General features: G+C 33.3%; 1 protein-coding gene across 2 annotated transcripts in view; it reads right to left on the bottom strand.

Moving 5' to 3' along the window:
• Positions 1 to 301: 301 nt before the first annotated feature.
• Positions 302 to 20,980, bottom strand: part of LOC129257693 (alpha-mannosidase 2x-like) — a 30,647-nt gene continuing 9,968 nt past the window's right edge. Inside the window, exons 9-22 of one of the 2 annotated variants that reach the window (XM_054896075.2) lie at positions 20,051 to 20,233; positions 18,906 to 19,014; positions 18,515 to 18,585; positions 17,342 to 17,507; positions 16,797 to 16,933; positions 15,798 to 15,900; positions 14,909 to 15,037; positions 14,250 to 14,364; positions 10,217 to 10,353; positions 9,296 to 9,437; positions 8,521 to 8,705; positions 5,320 to 5,507; positions 4,334 to 4,460; positions 302 to 3,319 (exon numbers count right to left, since the gene is read on the bottom strand). In XM_054896075.2, the coding sequence (XP_054752050.1) occupies positions 3,167 to 3,319; positions 4,334 to 4,460; positions 5,320 to 5,507; positions 8,521 to 8,705; positions 9,296 to 9,437; positions 10,217 to 10,353; positions 14,250 to 14,364; positions 14,909 to 15,037; positions 15,798 to 15,900; positions 16,797 to 16,933; positions 17,342 to 17,507; positions 18,515 to 18,585; positions 18,906 to 19,014; positions 20,051 to 20,233 (1,945 nt within the window). In that variant the 3' untranslated portion in view covers positions 302 to 3,166. The remainder of the gene's footprint in view (positions 3,320 to 4,333; positions 4,461 to 5,319; positions 5,508 to 8,520; positions 8,706 to 9,295; positions 9,438 to 10,216; positions 10,354 to 14,249; positions 14,365 to 14,908; positions 15,038 to 15,797; positions 15,901 to 16,796; positions 16,934 to 17,341; positions 17,508 to 18,514; positions 18,586 to 18,905; positions 19,015 to 20,050; positions 20,234 to 20,980) is intronic. The other variant, XM_054896076.2, reaches the window with a different exon arrangement.

Genomic DNA, 20,980 nt, shown 5'->3' with positions numbered 1-20,980 from the left:
AGCGATTACATCATTGTGCAATTATCATCCTATGAACAATCTGGTGAGGATTTTGAGATACACACCATTTCATCATCTTGGAAGGAACTTAACCTTAAACAAATTTGCTATTAAGTTATCCTGAGTAGTCTTATCTTGGTTGCTACAGTTCTGATGATACTGACTGGTTTTAATAGTGGATATGTTGACTTGTTGAGCAATATGTGCATGGAACGTCAAATTTGACCAGCCATTGCAATTTTTGCGATTGATTTAAAAACTTGTGTTACATAGCCCACACCTACTAAATTTTATTCAAAAGAAATGGGTTTCAAGGCAACTGAGGAAAATGACATTGGTACAGCGCTTCTCAGCAAATCAAAATTTTAAAAAAAAAGTTGTCGGATTGTCAGACAAAAATGTTGATGAAATGCTCCCCTGGTATGATAGAATACAGTGTAGTTACATGGAGATATACAAATTCTCAGAATATACTAGTAACAACCATTTTGGAGCGGTCTAGGTTTCATGGTATAATGCTCAGCTGTCCTACAAATTTCCTGCAAATCATCTTGGCATCCTATATTGGATACAGTATTGAGGTAACAATTTTTCTTTTTTTGTCTTTTTTTTTGGGGGGGTTACAAGATTTGTCCCCCCCTCATACAAGTCATACAAGTATTCTAATCTAATCCAATCCAATAGCAGAAACATTCATGCAATTAAAATCATGGACTACTGAATTACATAGCACATGGGGCACCTAGTTCCAGATACCAATGGAATAAGATGCTGAATGTTTCGTTGTCCTTTTTTCCCAAAATATCACTGACTAGTAATATAGGTGCAGCATTGTTTGGATATTTTTAGATTTGAAAGAAATTTCCAATTAATGAAATTAAAAAAAAAGTATGAATGGTTTTCTTTTTCTTTATAAAAATGTGTTTATCCAACCTAGATATAATTATAGGATGGAAATGCAGAATGTTACAAAAATTATCAGAATTTAAGGCACATCGCTATTACATGGAACTAATAGTAATGCTTTAAAGGCATAGATACAAAGCTTAACTCCGTCCTCAATGCATTAATCATTTATACATTTTTTTTCAGGCATTTTCTGGACTTGCTTCATAATAGATCACAATACAATGCATGCAATTTAAAAAAAAACAGAAGTTTGAGAACTGAATATTGTGCTCAAGTTATTTCATCCTAATACGAGATAGATTTAAACATGCAGTGATAAAATAGAGAAGAAATGGAAAATAGAGACTAGTAATTTTTTTCTTAAGGTATTTCAATCCTACTACACTATAAAATAAACATTTTCTACATTTCTGCACAATTTAAAAATTAAAAATGTCGTCTTTCACAGGGAGGCATGCACAAATTCATAGTGGGCAGCTACACTGATCCATGGGTAGATCCATTACAGATCTAAAACATTGGTCAAAGTATCTTGTAACAATCTATTCTTGAATTGAAGCAATCAAATAGAAGGCCAACCTTATATAACTCTCTCAATCTTGCATCCATCTGCCAAAAGGAAAATAATGATGAAAACCCTTTTTCTCCTCTTTTTAAAGCAAACATGTAATTTATCAGGAATCTTTTCCATAAATCTGAGTAACAAATAAATAAATCATTGGCTTGAAATACGAAGCAAGTGACATTATCAATCAATTCTGAAAAGGATGAAGTAAGAAACGTATTCTTAACATCAAATAAGATCATTTCTTGGAGATAAAGAGTGAATAGATGACTGATAATTTCTAAAATCACAATCCCCTGCAATCCATATGAGGGCTCCAAATCTTAAATGAACAGTTTCACTGATTATATGATTGAGCATTAAAATTCAAGCCATGATTCAATATTTGTTACTTGCCTTACTCTCACACACATTTCACCTTGCATCATTATCACAACATAAGTACACGCACAATGTAAAGAAGAATTGTGTAATTCATACAACAGGCCACCACTGTTGATTCTTTGCTAACATAGGTATCTTATCGACAATATAATTATGTAAGACAGCCAAATCTATGCATCTTTGCACCTACAGCATTCATGATATTCCTGTAGTTTCCAAGAGATTTTGCATTATCTGGACTTCAAGACGGCCAGTTTCGATGCTCTTCACATCTGGGAATGGTTGAAGCATAGAGAATACTCCATGGTTTCATACAGATTTACATTGATGGTAACGCTGCCATTAATGGTAACTACCGTCGTAACCTTGATTTTGATTGGATGCTGAGTTCTGTTGACATGGTAGTTAACAACAGAATGTCAAAGTTACCATATGAAATCACTCGTGAAACAGGCCCTGAAATATAACATTTATAGCCTTAAGATAAAGTCTGATTGACTATATCAGAAAGTCCAAAATAAAGGTGCAATAGTTTCATCTCTCAAAAGTCTCAATCACAAACCAGCTCACAGATGACCTTCTAAACCTATACTTATTCTATCATTAAAGGAGATTAACTATACGGTAATGAAGAAAGTAATAAAGAATGGTGTTTGACCCCGCTTTCAGAAAAACCTGTAAGTTCTCAGATTGTATCCAACATAGCGATGTTTTTTCGCATCTGAATGCTCTGCAAGCGATACACCATTCAATCTGAGACATAACATCGACTGTCATTGCATCTGGATGTTCATATATTCACTTATCGAATCGTGTCACACATTATTTTGATATAGAAACACTTTGTGTGTCTGAAAGCTGGGCCAGCCTTTATTGCGGATCAGAGGATTCCAAAGCATATTCACTTGTTAAATGTGTATTCCAAAGACAGCCCACCAATAGCTGTGCAGCAAAAACATCTGAGGGTGCACAGTGTATGCGATCATCATATCTGCCATTATACCCTGCTGCTACATGTATTTCCATACACTGGGTACTCATCTATTTCTGTGTGGTGGTCCATGTGGTGTTCATTTTCGCTTTTAAATCGCCAAACTTGCAGTTTTCACAGCTAATACAGTATTCTATTCTTCAAATGGAATGGACGCTATCAAGCGTGGAATGGAACGTAGTCCCTATAAACATAATATCCTATTCATAAAAGTAGACGGGAGATTTACACAATCCACAGACATAATAAAGATTGCTATTCCATTGCAGAGTAACTAAAAACAGAAGCACTGACATTCTTTTCAGCGATTTAATGGCTTATTGGAATTGAACCTTGTATGTTTTTAGTTCCATAGGCTCCAATTCTAGCTGGGAAGTTTTTGGAATCTCTTGCCCATCATACATGGCAGAGAGTGATGTGGTGACAATACTTCTCGTACCTACAGAACTCAGTAGCGGTGATGGGTCAACCTAAGAAACGAAAAAGGGACAAATATTCCGATTTGAAAAATCATAAATAATATGTAAAATTACAACAACAAATTGGATAAGATTTGTTGATGAAGGAACAGAATTGAAGTGTAGCATATTTCGTATTCTCATCATATTTAAAAAAAAATACTGCATTCAAGCCACAAATTTATGTCGCCACATGTATATATAAACCCAAATGAATCATTTTTTGTAAGACTGAGGATGACAAATTCACCAAATTGATATTTTTCATATTATAATAGAAAATTGGATATCTAGCAACAAACAAATAAATGTATTCAAATATTACATTTCTAAGAATGACTACTTTGAATTGCAGTGGCATAATGAGAGAAGAATTTTGAAGTCAAAACATGGCATATATGCAAAACTCAAAAAAAGAAAAAAAATCTAGTGCTGTGATCAATATTTACCCCCCCCCCCAAAAAAAAAAAATATATATTTCATTCCCTTTCTTTTCCGTTTCTTCCTCTCTCTCTTTTTTCTTGGTCCTCAAACTTTTTTTTCTTGAAGGGGGCCTGCCCTCCCCACCACCCCATCTGCATGCCTGTGTTGAGTAGATATATTTTATTTTCAAGTTAAAAAAAAGCTGATTGATCATAATACTTTTTTCTCTTTCATGTCTAGCTGCCTTAGAGTTAGACTGGTTTACGGTAGTACTACTTAGTGTACATTAGCGTACTTAAGGGGGGGCAGACTGCCCTCCCCCCCGACGAGTCACAACTAATGCACGGGACGTACCCCTGCCCCCCTGACGAGTAATGTAATGTAAAAATGCAATGAAAACAGACGTGTGCCCCCTCTTTTGAACTCTGGTACGAAATCCTTTATTTGTGGTTGAAGACCTTTTTTTTTTTTGGTTGTCACATTTTTTTGCGGACGAAATATCCTCCAAAAAATTTGCCCCCCTTTTGGAAAATCCTGGGTACGCCGCTGTTAGTGTATACATACAAAACAGCAAAACATTATGAAAAATAAAGAAGAAATTACCCGTCCTTCGTTTGTTGCACACTGTATGCCTGCTGTTGGAAAACTACAATCAAAACCTTTCCTGTGTAATATCAACAAGGCTTCTCGCTTAGGCTTGACTGGATTTGATGCTTGAGAAACCCTCGTTCTGAAAACAACAAAGCAGGGATTTTGTCAGTTAATCAGGTAATCTAAAAAGACCATTTATTGCAGTCGAATACACTACATATAGATTTTACATAAATTATCAAGGATTGGAATATTCCTTGTAGTTTCAATGAAAATTTCCTTCTTTTCCATGATACACCACAACATTAGAATGTAGATTGATTGGTTAAGGTTTTAACAACATTATCAAAATTGTGTGTCATGAAAGTGTCAAACAGTTGTTCTATAAAAATTTGAACTATACACTACAACTTTCCTTTACAATTCCATTACAATATTGTTTCCAAATAATATCAGCTGCACTAGAATAAAAATAATCATCAATTACCTTAAGAATAAAATGTTAGCAATTAAAGATCTTATCATTCAAATAACCAAAATTGCTTTTCACATATTTTCACCTATCCTAATAAAGTCATCAGAAAAAAATCTTCATCATTGTAATTATCATAACCATCATCACCAGCATCATTGTCGTCATCATCAGCATCATCATTATCCTCACTATCATCATCAACATTAATCGTTGCTTTCAACAATACAACACAACTTCTGAAGGTTTCCATGGCGAAGGAGAAGAGGAGTGAAGTGGGTTTCACTGTACACCACGACAAATATGACAGCAATTTTTGGTCCTGAAAAGGACCACCCAAACTTGACGTTTCAAGAAGTGTATTCTTGTCTTTCTCCTGAAGACAAGAACACACTTGTCGGAACGTCAAGTTCGGTAAGTCTTTTTTCAGGACCAAAATTTGCCCATGAAAGATACATGGTGTACCACTACACTCTTCTATTACAATGCATATAATAATAATAATAGAAATATAAACTGTACCCACCTAAAATTTAATAAATGAAAATCACAAGGTAATGTTGTGTCTATAAAACTATGCCCAGCTAAGAGCTTATTTTGTGAATTTTGTCCAACCTCTGGAACTGTTCCATGTTGGATGTAAATAGGATTATTTAGAAGAGCAGAAAGATGGTGACTCTGAAGAGAAGGGTAGCTGACTGGAATATTGGATGCCTGCCAAATGAAAATACAGAAAATAAAAAATGAGTTAGAAGAAGATGGTATTTTTACGGTTTCTATCACAGAGGAACTACTAGGATGGAGGTAGCTCTTGCAATAATGTAGGAGACAAGTATTATTTAGGAAAATAGCCAATGAAATTCTTGATAAGAGGGATAAATCTGTCAGAAAGCTGTTGGCTTTGACAACCATATAATATGACTATTGATGCCCAGAAACAAACATTCTTTTTAGCCCTTGCTAAATAATGTATATAGAATTTTGAAGTGGGGCTATAAAGTTAACAGAAAGAAATATACTTCTGACTTTTTTTAACACATGCTTAATGTATGGTCTGTTTTGTCCGAGAATGGAGAAAGAACTTGCAAGATGCCACAATAAAAATCTGCCAAGCAAGAAAATTAGGAGGAGAGTTGTGTAATTTTATGAGATAAGAATACAATTTTCGTAGAATTATTGATATAACCTGATATTTTCTGACATTGGGATGAATTGGAGGTGAAAGCTTTTTATATAATTCTTGTAAATATAAGTGTGGTGGTCCCACTAGCTTGTATTTTGAGGGATAAAAGGGGTCTGATGGAAGAGCAGAGGTCTCATAACCAATATGTCTATGGATTAAAACCTTGTAAACATTTCTTTTTCACAAAGAGATAAATCATTTACCACCACACATAAGCCCAAGTTTCAAAGTACATTTATGATCATTACCTGTAAAACATTAATGACTCGGTCACATGCACGAAGCTCATACAAAATGATCTACCAAACAAGATGCTATGTCATATCACATGCAACTAAGATTTCAAGAGTTGACTCTTGTCAAACTTAAAAACTCTGATTGTGTTACATTGAATCAGGAAAAAAATTGAAAATATTTCATATTTCATAACTTGTTATAAAATACAGAGTGAGTGTATGATGTAAATGGATCCTTCATTTGCATACATCCCTATGCGTACATATAGTTGTTTTGTAAAAAATCTGCAAGCCTGTACAATGTTATAACAGTCTCATTTTACACCTAGGGCTCGTTTCATAAAGAGTTAAAACTATGGTAACTTTGCCATTACAGAAACTACTACCATGGAAACCTTGATTTTGATTGGCTGCTGAGCCCTGTTACCATGGTAGTTACCATAATGACAGAGTTAAAACAGTTGTAAGTCCTTTATTAAACAGACTGTCTATGTGAAAGCTTCAGTGTTGTGCTTCTTTTATTTTTTTCTCCATTAAAATCAACTTATCTTGAAATGAACTTAGCCTTAAAATGTTCAAACTCATTATTTGATGAAGATTTAGCTCAATGAATCTTAAAGTGGAAATTCACCCTGACAATAAGCAGGTTTTGATATAAAAGAACAAATAATTAAACATATTGGTGAAGGTTCGATAAAAATCCACCAAAGAATAACAGAGATATGAGGTTTTATAATTTTGATTTTGTGATGGCACAGACAAACAGCTCCTCCATATGTTGTGTAACTTTTTTTTTTTTAATAAAAGCTGTTTTCTAAAAGAAATTGATTTTCTTTGTGTGTTGGATATATCATCACACACATTATTCTATACCCCTTTTATAAGAAAAATATTTTATCCATCTTGTTCCATATGAAAATTTGAATATATGGAATTTATAAAAGATGATATATTGGATAGCTGCTCGCATGTGTCTCCACAAATTTAAAACTTTTAAAATTCATTACTCTCTTCTTCTTTCATGAATTTTTATCACACCAATATTTGTCTCTATATTTTCTGCTATTCTAAAAACCAACTTATCTCCAGGGTGAACTTCCCCTTTACAACCCATTGCTTTGTGTATCATTATTGATTTCTACAGCACATTGCAGTAAATCAATACCGACTAAACAAAATGCAATTATTACATGCAAACTTATACATGTATCAGATCATTCAGGTTTCAGAAAATAATCAGGAAATGTGCGGCAAATAATTTTAAGCAGGTAAGATAGTCACATTATAGAAAATTACTTTGTAACCTTAGACCTTGAGACCCCCCCACAAATATAATCAGATTGTCATTCCCATTCTTGTTTATTGCAAGAACATTTTATTTTCATGTACAAAATATACACTTGAAACTTGACCATGCAATCCAAAAATCTAGTCACTCCTATGTATATGCATACAAGAAAATTTGATGAGAGTCCCTTAAATGGTTCTTTTGCTTTGTGAAAACCAAATATTCTCTTCAGGTACATTATTAGTGACCTTTGTGATGTTTGATATATGACTTTCTACCTTATATTTTTTTAAAGTATAACCAGATCATCCCTCCAATCAACAAACATGAACTAATAGGGGAACATTCATATCCGACAAGTCTTATTTTATCAAACAATTGCTTTAGTAATAGAGCTTATCAGCCAATCAGAATCAAGGAAATTGTCAGATCTGACAACTTGTTGGACAAAAAATGTTTGATGAAATGCTCCCCTTTTCTCCCGACATTGTGAGAACAAGATGTTTTCATATACATGTACAATGATCTGACCTTTGACCTTAAGACCCCTGAAACTAATCAGATCATCATCATTCTGACATGCTCACCTGGACCAAATTGAAAGTTGATCCATCTAAAGATTCTACTATTGCAAGGACGAAAACCGAAGGCATAAATGGACACCCAAAACATAATGCCTACAGCACCAACTATGGTGCTATATATGAAATCAATATAACAAATATTACAAAACCTCCATCAAAAATAACAAAAACAGAACAAAAATCATAAATTTCTAACAACAGATGAATATTATCATCTCTGCAGTAAATATCACAGGGAAACAAGAAGAAAAAAAATAAAGATATATCTATAGGAAAGGAAAAACCCAGCAGTAATATCAAATGAGCATAGAGAAACAGTGCAAAATCATTCAAGGGTGCACTGTAAACCAGCCATACTTGCAGTAAACCTTGCATTCCATCATTAGTACAGGGTCATGGTGCTCTCAGATTTTATCTCAAGACAACATCCCCTCACCTTATATCCTCCCAGCATCCCCCAGAGAGAAAATGGTACATTCCTAACCTGAGTATTTCCCTTCAGTCTCCTCTCTACATGTAAGAGGAAGTAATCCGGGGTCAGTTTATTATCGGTGACCCCTTGTTGGAGCCCCCTCGAGTCATCCTGCATGAGGCGACGGTCAAGCACCACCTCAAGCCAGCCTGTTAAAACCAAATAATAGTTGGAGTTAACCCATTGCAGGATTTTAAACAAAAATTGATTGATAAAAGTGATACTTCATATTCAAATCTTTTTTTCAATATAAAATTAAAAGTGAAGAACAAGCAAATATGTAATATTGAAACATGATAGCCCACATTCATGTATGAATGCATGATCTGAAACCGTTGTTTATGCAGATCAAATCCTGTAAATATGCTTAATAAAGCAATTTCATTGATAAAATAACAACACATGCTCTTGTCCAAGGGTGCTAAATTCATGCTTGTTACTAAATGTTATTTAAAACCAACTGTTGGGTAAATCAATAGTGGGGTCAATTATTCGAAATAGTAGTCTCTTTTGTAACACTGAAACCTTTCAACAGGAATAAATTAGGCATAGCTGATTGATTGAATCAGGTATTACACAATTAAAATGTTTAAGAATATTTCCCTGAATTACACTTATTAAAAAACATCACATTAGCAAATCACTTTAACCAAAAACAGAGATCCACAAGAGTTGGCCTGTTTTGTCTCCAATAGTGAACCATCTTGGATATTACCTCATTTCCCAGATTGTTTCTTACCTTCTCTTAAACCACTGACTCCTAGTGCCTGTGCTGAATGTAATGTAAGTCTTGTTGAACTATCTTCTATATAAGCCATTGCTGGCATGGGGTAAAAATGAGCTTGAAGAGGAAGCTTGTCTAATATTTTCCTTTTTTGCATCTATAGTTAATAGAAAGGATAAAATAAGAGTATGCTCAGGAGTCAGGATTTATATTCTTTGCTAATGACTCAAGTAAAACAATTACACAAGAAAATTTAAAATTACAGGGAAAATCAGTAATGAATTTAAAAAACAAACTGATTGTAAATACACAATGACACTGTAAACAAAATCTTAAGCAAAATGATAAAGGATGAAATGTCCATTTCTAAAAGTGAGTTGTCACGTAATACTCAACTGAATCACTCGATTTATTCTTTGCTAGCATACATGTATAAAAGGTGATTTTTGATAAAGGTAGAAGATGAAACCAACCACCTTCCCCCTTTCATCAGAGATATAACCGGATTTGAAACTTTGGACTACTGACTAATGGACATAGTATAAAGAGTATGATATAGGCCTACAACTGTAACAGTTTTAATACTATCAAGGTTTCAACAGCATACTGTTTCAAAATCAGAAACAAGAAAATATGAAATAAAAAAAGGAATAAATCTAATGAATAACAATTCTGCTAATTTCAGATAATCAATCCAATATCTTACATTGTAATATGATTGTATACTTGATGAATCCTTATGACCAATAAAATTGGGAAAATTCACTGTTTAAAGAGTTGCTTGTGATGTATCTAACTACCAGCAGAACACTTTCCCCTTTTCTAATCAAATTTGGTATCTGTTCTAAAAGAAAATTACAGTTCTTTGACAAATACATTCTCCAATGCACAGAGTTTAATTTCTTCAGGCTCATTTCAGTAACTACACTAACATACCTGGAACCCATTCAGATCTGTGTAAAAGACACGATCTGAGTTTCTCACATCTGATTTTATTCTCATCACAAGCTCTTTATTCTGGAAGTTCCTGATGTCTAAAATGTTTTTAATATATAAAGCTGTTCCATCAGCACCTGTAGATATGAAAATAATCACCATTTCAAATACAAACTAGAATCTATCTAAACAAATAAATATAACAGTACAATATTCTACTTACTTTCTGACATGAAAACACCAGCAATAACCATTTCTCGAAAAGATCTTGAAAATTTTATTTTCAATCTTTTAAAAATTAACATACTATTATGCTGTATGTTAAATTCCTGTAGACATTGATTTTCCCATCCTGTATGAAATTTATGATTTTTCAAAACTATAAATATATATTTGTATAATAATAACAACCCTGATGATGAAAATCAAATGACAATGAAATACCACTTTCATTGTACAACATGAAAGCAGATTTCTACAGCATACATTAATTGATAAAACTGAAAACAAACCAAATAAATCAGATTTTACCTGTCATCTACAATACCACATACAGCACACTAACTTAAAACTAATACAAATATGAACTATCAAACAACCCCTCTTCCTTCACTATGTACATTTTATATTCCTTCTTGTAAACAAATTGAATAGATTGTGCCACTTTACAAAAGTGGCATCCACACACACATCAAAATGTGCAATTTGAAAGTCAATCTGTGAATCATGATTCGAAAACAAGGATTTTTCTTTCTCTCATGTGTGGACAGATAAATTTCAAGAGTTCGCGCAATCCTGATTAAGATTCATTCACAGTTCCTCTTGTGGGTTTTTTTTTCTCAGAATAATCATGGATATTTTCTGAGTGTTATGTGTGTGAATCCTCTCTTGATTTGAAAATTGTTTCTTTTTTTTATATCCCACAATGCAGAGCGCATACATGCACATGTGTACAGGTGTCAATTGAGCTCTCTGAACCTTTCGGGGTCAAGCTCCCATCATTCAGGTTTTAACCGTTTCTTCCTTTCCATTACGATGAATCATTTTTCACTGTGTGTGTGAATGGCAGGGTTGTGATAAAAAACGATTTTTATTAAAAAAAACAAATAAAACGTTTTTTATTGTTTTAAAACGTTTTAAATCGTTTTAAAACGTTTTTTTCCAACGAATGATGCAATTTTCTCTAAATCAATTAAACTATACACTAAATACAGTATGATTTAAGCTCTTGATGTTTCAAATAAGAGATTACCACAATTTTGTTAATGAATTTACAACAGAAAAGTTCATATTTCCCCCAAAATTACTAAATCATGGAAATTGAATGCCTACAAAAAAGAACACATAAAGTAATTTGACATTTTATTCCCTAATCTAATACATGAACATATACATGAGTCTGAATCGAGGGGGGGGGGGCGAGGAGAATTTGCACAATGGAAGAAATTGACGTACATGGGGTTTCAAAGCTTAATTTCATTACTGGTAAATCAATATGCTTTATTTCATTTGAATCAATTATACCAATTTTAGTGCATGAAATACAAATTCAATTCAAATCTATAAGTAAAGCCCTTGAACTACATATTTTTTAATTCAGGAATTCTGATCAAATGTATATTAAAAACAATCAGTAGGCTTATAGAATGTTTTTTTAACCCTAATAAGACTGGGGGGGGGCTGAATCAGCCCCCCTCGTCATTTTTTGCGATAAATCCACTGCACATATTTTTTTTACCGCGTCACTCACAGACTTTCCTTTTTCAAGTCTCACGCAACTTTTGAGACCAAAATTGCGACCCCCTGGTATGCGGTTCCGAAATTATGCAACATTTTGTAAGTGCATGCAGACCCAAAATTGCTCAAAAAAGTGAATTTGTGTACAAATCTAATTCAAATAGTGTTTTTAGCCATAATTCATAAATGTGCCATTATTTTTCCTTTTACTGATTAAAATAAATTAATTTCACCTTGTTTATGGTCAAAATATAGTCCCTGACTATTTCCATTGAAAAAACAATAAAAAACATAAAAAAATAAATGTGATGTTGAAATTTTTAAAAAGAACATTTGATCAGATTCCTATAAAGGGTTTGTAAACCAAAAATGATAATTTCAGGGGCAATATTTAGTTAATTAGAGCAAACTTTTGATTTTACGCATAAATTAGTAATGAGATTTATGCAAAATTTGATTTATAGTTTTTTAGATTATGCCATGGGTAATGCGTGTGCCAATTTTCGTTGTGATCCCGCGATCGACGGCCCAGATCATAAGGGGGGCCCCCTCAGTCTTCTTAGGAAACAAAATAGCCCAGTCTATTTAGGTTACCGGGATTATGTTTTTTTAACTTTTTTATATTTCTTATGTACAGAGTTTTTAAACTTTTTTTTATTACTAATAGAAATTTTTGGCAATTTTCCAATCATTAACAATAAGTAAAAATAATGATACAGATACGAATTTTGGCAAGAACTCACATTGGGCTTATACATGAAATCACGTTTTTAAGCAATTCGGGATCTGATAATATGCACTTGTGGTGTATATCATAACTGCATACCCATGCATTCATCCCCAAAATAGTCTTGAACGATATGGCGTGGCCCTGTCGTGTTTATGGATTTATCATAGAAATCTTTAGGGGGCCATTAAGGTCCCCTGGAATTGTTAGGGTTAAGGTTTGCTAGCTGATTATCTTATACTGTTTAAAGTACTTTTCTTCATCTTTATGAAGCGCAAAGTTTCACCAACTTGTGTGTACCTCAAGAGTATGATGTCAGGTTTACAGAATTTGTAAAATATTATTGCGCTTGTGCAACACTTCCATTTCATTCAAGTTCTATTACATGTACATGTGTTTCAGCTTATTTTAATAGTGTTTCTTTACCTGTCCAAAAAGTGAGTACAACACTCAGATATGTTTGTTAAAATGAGAATATTCTTAATATGGATTGATGTGCACAATTGAACAGAGAGAAGAGGAACATGACAAAGCAATGGAGAAAGGGGAAAGAGAAAGAGGAGAAAAGGAGTGGTGTTGAAAAAGAGTTTTAGTTAGTTAGAAGAAAATAATACACTTCAGAAATAACAGTGTAAAAAAAAAAACATTTATCTAACATCACATCCATGCAAATTTATAACACACAAGTCTATGCGGTGTTTTAAAACACGTTTTTTTTGTAAAAAAAACGGGTGTTTTAAAACGCGTTTTAAAACATGTTTTAAAACACACCGTTTAAAACGCGCCAACCCTGGTGAATGGTAAACATAGGGAAATTAAAATTTCCGTGTCTGAACACCCCCTTGTGAAGATCTATGAAATTCTGTAAATCACATTGTTGAACATGTCACAGCTGATTGAACTTGGTGTAAGTTTCACATCTACTTGTGTACATTTCAAGGAGGCATTTCCTGGAATCTACAACCTGTCAATGAAGGTAATTTGCATGCTCTTTCACTTCCTTCATCGAATAAAATTTAAAAAAAAAAGCATTATTATCTGTGACACATGTGATGCCAAAAAAAATGAAATATTGCAAGCTATCATTAAAAATATTTGAATGTGGATTCCACGAAATTGAACAGAAACATAATGATTTGATTTTTATTTATAATCAATTCAATTAAATTCATTTATTTGACATCCTTTATAAACATACAAAAATATATACAAGTATAATATGATACAACAACAAAGGAGTAAAAGAATCTAAATCACAGTATAAGCAAAAAAAAATGGTAGAAATATAAAAGATATGAAAAGAAAATGTAGCGGATGTAGGAAGTCAGAAAGGCCATTGACCTGTCAAAGCCGACTCCCTTGATTACTACATTATGGTACGATTAAAAACACAAATAGAATAGTGGCAAAAAAATGATAGACACGAACATATCGAATTTCTGCTTTAATGATAGGATAATCATTCAATATAATCAAACAAAGCAATCAACAGAAATAAGTTGATAAAACATTGATATAAAATATTATCCTATTATCAAAAGCAGAAATTTGAAAGGCATGCAAACTCACCTGGTGTATTTGATAAAATGACGGTATGTCTGACACAATAAAGGATGACCTCAACACGGGACTCAAGAGGACCTCTTGTTACTCGGATTGGGATTTGAGTCGATGGATCTAGAGGCTGTTAAAATGAAACAATTTTTACATATTGTTTTCAATATATCATGAAAAATCATGAGAAAATAACTGGCTTAGAGTAAAAAGCTATTCAATATGATATTAGTATTAAGTATCCAACAGAAGTGAGTACATCTCATGGATATGTTGATTTTGCATGCTGCTTCCTAAGAATAATTACTTCATATTTTTTAGGTATGTTGTCATAGCTTCTCTATTCTTTGATCATTATTCGAGTTCAAGGAAATCTTTTAGTAAATACACTGAAAAATTAATATTTTCTTACGCAATCATCTATGAATAATGCTCTGTTTTTGGGAGATAACAAGCATTGGTTGTGCAGATTACAGCATTCTGAATGGCCCATTATCATATACGCCTCTGTCAAAATACTGCAATATTACAGTATTCAAAGGCGTATATGAACAGTGGTATAAAAAAGTGCCTACACATGTGCACTGGTAATATCATATTATTTAAACTAAAATTATGACAAGAATGAACAAATGATAACACCGTACTCTAGGTTATAAAATTCAGCAACTTACATGAGCTTCGCCATCTGGAAGAAATAGATAGGCCCCACTTTTCATCTTATCTCTCGTAGTGCCATACATCATAAATTCAATTTCTACATTTGTCCTGATATTGTGATTGTCTGCTTTCGTTAAGATTGACTGCAAAGTTGGAAAAGATAGTAAATGGAAATAGAAAATCAGATGAAGTGACTTTCATAGAGGAAACAACTTAAAATCATTTATTTGAACCTCTAAATTTGGTGACATGTGACTTTCAAAAATATGAAATATATTAAATTCATTTTTTGTGAATAAATCATGTGCAGAAAAATCTGAATTAACCCTATTTACCTAAGATTTATAATAAATGCTTTTCAAATCAGGAAATGCATAGTACAAATGCATCTCATTCAATTTTTGAAACACATGGACTTACATTTTTTTCTCCAGACTCACAACAAATCCATAGTAACATTAATTGAGTAGATGAGATGAAATTAAATCCATGATAAAACATACTTTTAGTCAGGTTTTCATAATTTATTTCTCTGCCAGTTGCACTTAAGCATACATCATTCATATTATTTACTCTGGTACAAGATAACAGCTTATTACTACAATCGCTTGATTTAATCAACCTATAATAACTATATTCTATGTAAACTTTGATAAGGAACAATTTAAAATATGACTTGGTTGCTGAGCCACAGAATGGCCATTAAATAAGATTCAAGATTAATTTCTCTCAACCATCAATGCATTGCTCACGAAAAGGGACAACTAAATTGAAATACATAACAGCATAAACAATGAAATGCACCTACAAAGTTATTGAAGGAAATATATATGAAAATTTATAATTATACTTAAATGCAACAGAAAAAAAGCTTAACAAAGTAACTGAAAGACATTATCTTACCTTCAACATGCCCGTTTTGCCGTTAAATAAAACGTCCATATGAGCATTTTCAATTTTAATCTCCTCCAAGTCGTCACTAGTTATTCTCACTTTAAACGGTCCACTGAAATAAAAAGAACAAATATTTGTACATACCAGAGTAAAACCCACTGATAGTTTTAAAGTTTATAGTTTTATTTTGTCCTACTTCCATTTCAATAAACAGTTCCATATCATTTGCTTCGGCAACAATTGCTCCAATGGAAAATCTACATGCTAAGCCAAACATAAAACCTAACCCCTCAAACTAAATAAACCCTAATCCTAATCTTTACATTATTCTGAACCAAAAACTCTATTACAATCCAAACTCTCTCTAACCCTATGTCCTCTGGGATATTAACACCAGAGAAAATGTTGCAGGAGCAAATGTTGTGTCACCAAATAATCATGCATGTTATCCCGTTGAATTCACTGTGTTACCCATTTTCCATAGACCATAGATGAGTAATCACGCGTCTTGGGCTTAATGCTTGATTTCTCATTAAATCTCATGTAGATACGCAAAATATAACAGCTATTTTCCACCAAACGCTGACATGGAAGTGATCTAATCAGTGCTGATGAGAGCAACCCGCCCGATTTCATTTGATGTCAAGTACGAGGAGGGCGGAGGTCATAAAGCTGTTCCTAAAAGTTACAATCAACGTTTACCAATGCATGAGTTATATGCTTTTCTTGGTGTTTTTGGAATGTTTTGACTACCTTACAAATGATTTCATAGAATTTCAGGCAAAAAGGGTTCTCTGAACACATTTTCACCATCCTGTCATCTTCGAGTCACCTGGGCCCAGTTTCAGATAAAGTTGCGTTTAATCGCAACTCATGAAATCAAATGCAAGTCCTAAATGTATGCTTTTGACTGGTGGAACATCTAGTTGTGTTTCGACGATTGCAAAACTTTCTGCAATGGGTCCCCGTGAGAATTTCGGTGATAGAGATTTCAGTGTGTAAACTTACTTGTGACCATCCTCCTCCTTGGATCCATGATAAATCTCTGTTGTAGATAGATGATGATGTTGAGAATAACTTGAGCCCATATCACGAATCAGGTATTTACTCACAGTCAATGGACCAATCTCCACTACAAATACAAGCTGAAAAGAGAGAAGAAAAGAGAAAGAGTGTAGTAAATAAAGGGTATTCCAGGCTTAAAATAATAGAATTTGAACAGATTTTTTAAAAATCAGAAAAACAAAACACTGAAAATTTCACTGAAATCAGACAAAGAATAACAATGTTCTGATATTCAACAATTTTGCATTATTTCAGTGAAACAGTTCTATGCATGTCTTTAAGAACATAATTATTTTCAGCCAAGAATACCCATTTTTATGGCGATTTTCATATGCTAGAATATTGAACATTAATTACAAATCAAAACATGTTGAAGGTACCTACTCGGCTTTCCTATTCATCCAATAAATGCACGCTGGATAATTGCTCATAAAGTAACTGGTGCAGAAGAGATAAATAATCAAATATCATTACTATATTTTCCATACCTCATATACTCCTGAGAAGCTAAGCTCTGAAGTTTCCCACAAGATGTTAACCTGACTTTCAATGGCATTTCCATCTGAGTCTGTGACTTCAACGTTCGGTGACGATACATGAAGCCTGACCAGTTCTTTCCGGTGTTGTGCTAAAGAGTTGTAGAAAACCACAACACTACAGAAACACAGACAAAAAAAGGAATATACTGTTACACTCAAACTCTAATACACTGATGCTGTTAAACAAAGAGGTGGATCCATTTTACAGTCATTTTTACTCTATAATGCATGGTTGCCACACACTCACAACCTATACAATATCAATTTATCTTTTTATAACAATAAGCAGATTAGCTGTTACATTATAACTTTCTAAACATCTATTAACGAGCCCTTGATCTTCTCTGTTCAAAACCATATATCTACAACAATAACTTCCTGTCACATTTCTGTTGTGTTCTACAATCCAGTGTCAAGACATTTATCAGTGCTCCAAAGTATGGAAGCTTAAAAGTGCCAGCCAAATGTTCAGATAATCATCTCGTCATGTCTACATCCTGTTGGAGAGATGATGAGATGACAAGATCTTGGATCTATGTCTACATCCAGTGGAAGAGATGATCAGATATCATGATCTCGTAACTCATCATGTGTACATCGTTTAGAAGGGATGATCGGATGGCATGATCATGGATCCAAGATCTTGTCATCTGATCATCTCTTCTACAGGATGTAGACATGACAAGCAAGTTCCAAGATCTTGTCATCTAATCATCTCTCCTACAGGATGTAGACATGGAGAGATCCAAGATCTTGTCATCTCATCATCTCTCCCACAGGATGTAGACATGACGAGATCCGAGATCTCGTCATCTGGTCATTTTTTCTAAGGGATGTAGACATAACAAGACAAGATTATTATCTGAACATCTGGGTGGCACTTTTAAACTTCCATACCAAAGTAACAAGCGTTTGTAAAAAAAAAAAAAAAAAAAAGGAAACACTGCATGGCTTCAGTAAGATATATAGTTGTCTTTAAGATACACAAACACTAGTATTTTGTCTTCATGAATAAATGGGTAATAACTTTTGGCACACGCAGTAACCATGTTTAATGCAATACTGGTGTGATAGATATCCTACAAATGCTAATAAAACATTGATTTCAAAGTATACTTTTACCTGTTTGCTTCGCTGGAAAGTTTGAGGACTTTCTTTGTGGGCATAGCATCATGTGACTGCCTTTCTTCATCCTGCCCAAAATGAACATAAAAAATAATACAAAAATAATGAGATAAAATACATGTTTACAATTTCATTTCTACTTTTATAACTACCCTTAGAAAATGATTAACAATGGTAGTTAAAATTGGTCATGTTTACTTACTTACGATGAGATTAAAATTTCAAGAATAATCATAACAAAAACAATGCATGAAATTCTATATTGACAGGAAAATTTCAGTTAGATTTAATAGGACATGTATCAATATTTCATTACTTTTTTTATGGCATTCCCTCAATAAATGAGAAATTTTGGTTTATGAATCAAAGATCAAGTTTTCTGACTTACCACATCAAAATATGAAGCCTGAGGTTGATAGCTGTTTTTGTCTGGTGTCAGAAGATAGTGAATACCTGTCATCATAACTTTACCCATCTCATTAATAGCATTGAGCATTCTATGGAGAGAACAGCGATATTGGAAAGAAGTAAATGGAATTATGGAACAGTGGATTTCAAGCAAAGGTTAATTTGATTTTTTTTTGCAATTATTTGGTTTTCTTCCAACAAAGAGAAAGACACAAAGATCATTGAACTTGAAAATGCAACTTTTTTTCAACTACTGGATAATCAATAAATTAATATCATATCCAGAGCAGTGTTTCATAAAAATGTTCAGAAGTTATGCAAGACTTTCTGCAGGACCGATCATCTGTTCTTGGCACCAAATCAGATTCTCAATCATTTTGATTCCCTTTAGCTAAAGCTGAAACCTGAACTTTGTTGATTATAACTCTTCTTATCAACAAGTATCTTCATGCAAAGTTTTCAATCTGTCAAATTTGATTATGGTGACACAATGTTTCATTCAGCAAAAGTGCAGTCAACAGTCATGTATAAAGTCACAAGTAAATTAGAACAGCTTTCTAAGACACCACCCAGATCCAAGCTTTCAATCTCACCCCCTGTAATGAAAAGAATATCTCATAGGATGTAGTATTTTTTTACTCTTCTTAATATATAATATTTTGTTACCAAAACAGTGATAAATCCGTGGAAACATGCTGATTGATGTGAACTGGTAAATTTGTCTGGCTCTTGGTCCCATCCTACTGTAATCGAGTAGTTAATGCAAAATTATCTACATGCATTTCCCATTAACCGATTTCTATTTGGTCTCTATTTCCAGAATGACCAATCAGATAGATCAGCTAGACCGGTCATGATGTCTTCAGTAGTAGAGGATCTGCTTTGTGGCAAGGAAGCTATTGGATTAAATCATTTAAAAAAATATTTAAAAAAATAAAAATCATGGGAACTTTGTGCCTCTCAACCAGGTACTCAGCATATTAGAATTCAGAAGGGTAGTAATAACACTTTGATATTATGCAGGACTGCATGGCATGCTGAAAAGAAGAGCAAGTTAAATTGACTATTCTGAATAAATCAAATATTATCATTCCCTCAAAATAAAGGAGAAATATAAAATCTAACCTGTTTCCATAATCCACAACAACATGATCCTTGGCTGTACCAGTGATTCCATCATGATGCTGGAAGAGTCCGAGTTGTCTTCTGGCATTGGTTAGCATTCCCATTAAACTCTCTGAAGGATAACTTGTGGTTCCACTCTGCTTAGCTTGGGCATTGGTGTATGTGAACATTATCTCAGCAGCCCTGTAAAATGAAATTATGATTACATTATAATATACACTTCACTACAATTTTAATATACATGATGTATTATATTGTTCTGATGTATAATAAACATATAACTGCTGTTGAAGCATTGTTTTTGTTTTTCGACTAATCAAATCGTTTTGAAAGAGTATCTGAAAGCTTTCTCTAGACCCTCGACCAAACTCTATTCTTAACTTCACCCATAAGCTCAAAACTTCATGAAAAACCAAAATGTACAGCATTCCCTGAGCAATTGGGAGAAATTACTCTCTTTTATTCTAATCACCTGGAAGGGCATTATTTTTCTGAAACTAATAGGCCCGTATTCTGAAGTCGGGTTTAACTTAAACTCAGGTTTAAAGTTGTGGTTTAAATATGGGAAGCCAAAAGTATCAAAAATTTCATTAAGTTGCATGTTTCTTATGTTTACTGTGCTCTTTCCTGATTCATCGAAGGTGAAGACAATCATCTATTTATACTTCCTACACAATTATGAATGATTTGAGAGCCGATTGAGCTGAAGTATGATATCTCTACTGTTAGTGATTATGTAACAATTGGCTGTCCATACTTAAACCACAACTTTAAACCTGAGTTTAAGTTAAACCTGACTTCAGAATACGGGCCATAGTGTCACTCAAAAGAAAGAAGCAAATGATTTTGCATAATAATTTGGCGAACTGAACCAACCTTTTTAAATGTACATGTCTGCTAACATGTTAAAATAAAACCTTACTCCTTTTT

This window comes from Lytechinus pictus, chromosome 3 (assembly GCF_037042905.1).
Source record: "Lytechinus pictus isolate F3 Inbred chromosome 3, Lp3.0, whole genome shotgun sequence".
Classification (NCBI taxonomy): domain Eukaryota; kingdom Metazoa; phylum Echinodermata; class Echinoidea; order Temnopleuroida; family Toxopneustidae; genus Lytechinus; species Lytechinus pictus.
The sequence above is the reverse complement of the archived record's forward strand: the minus strand, read 5'-3'. Positions and strand labels throughout refer to the sequence as shown.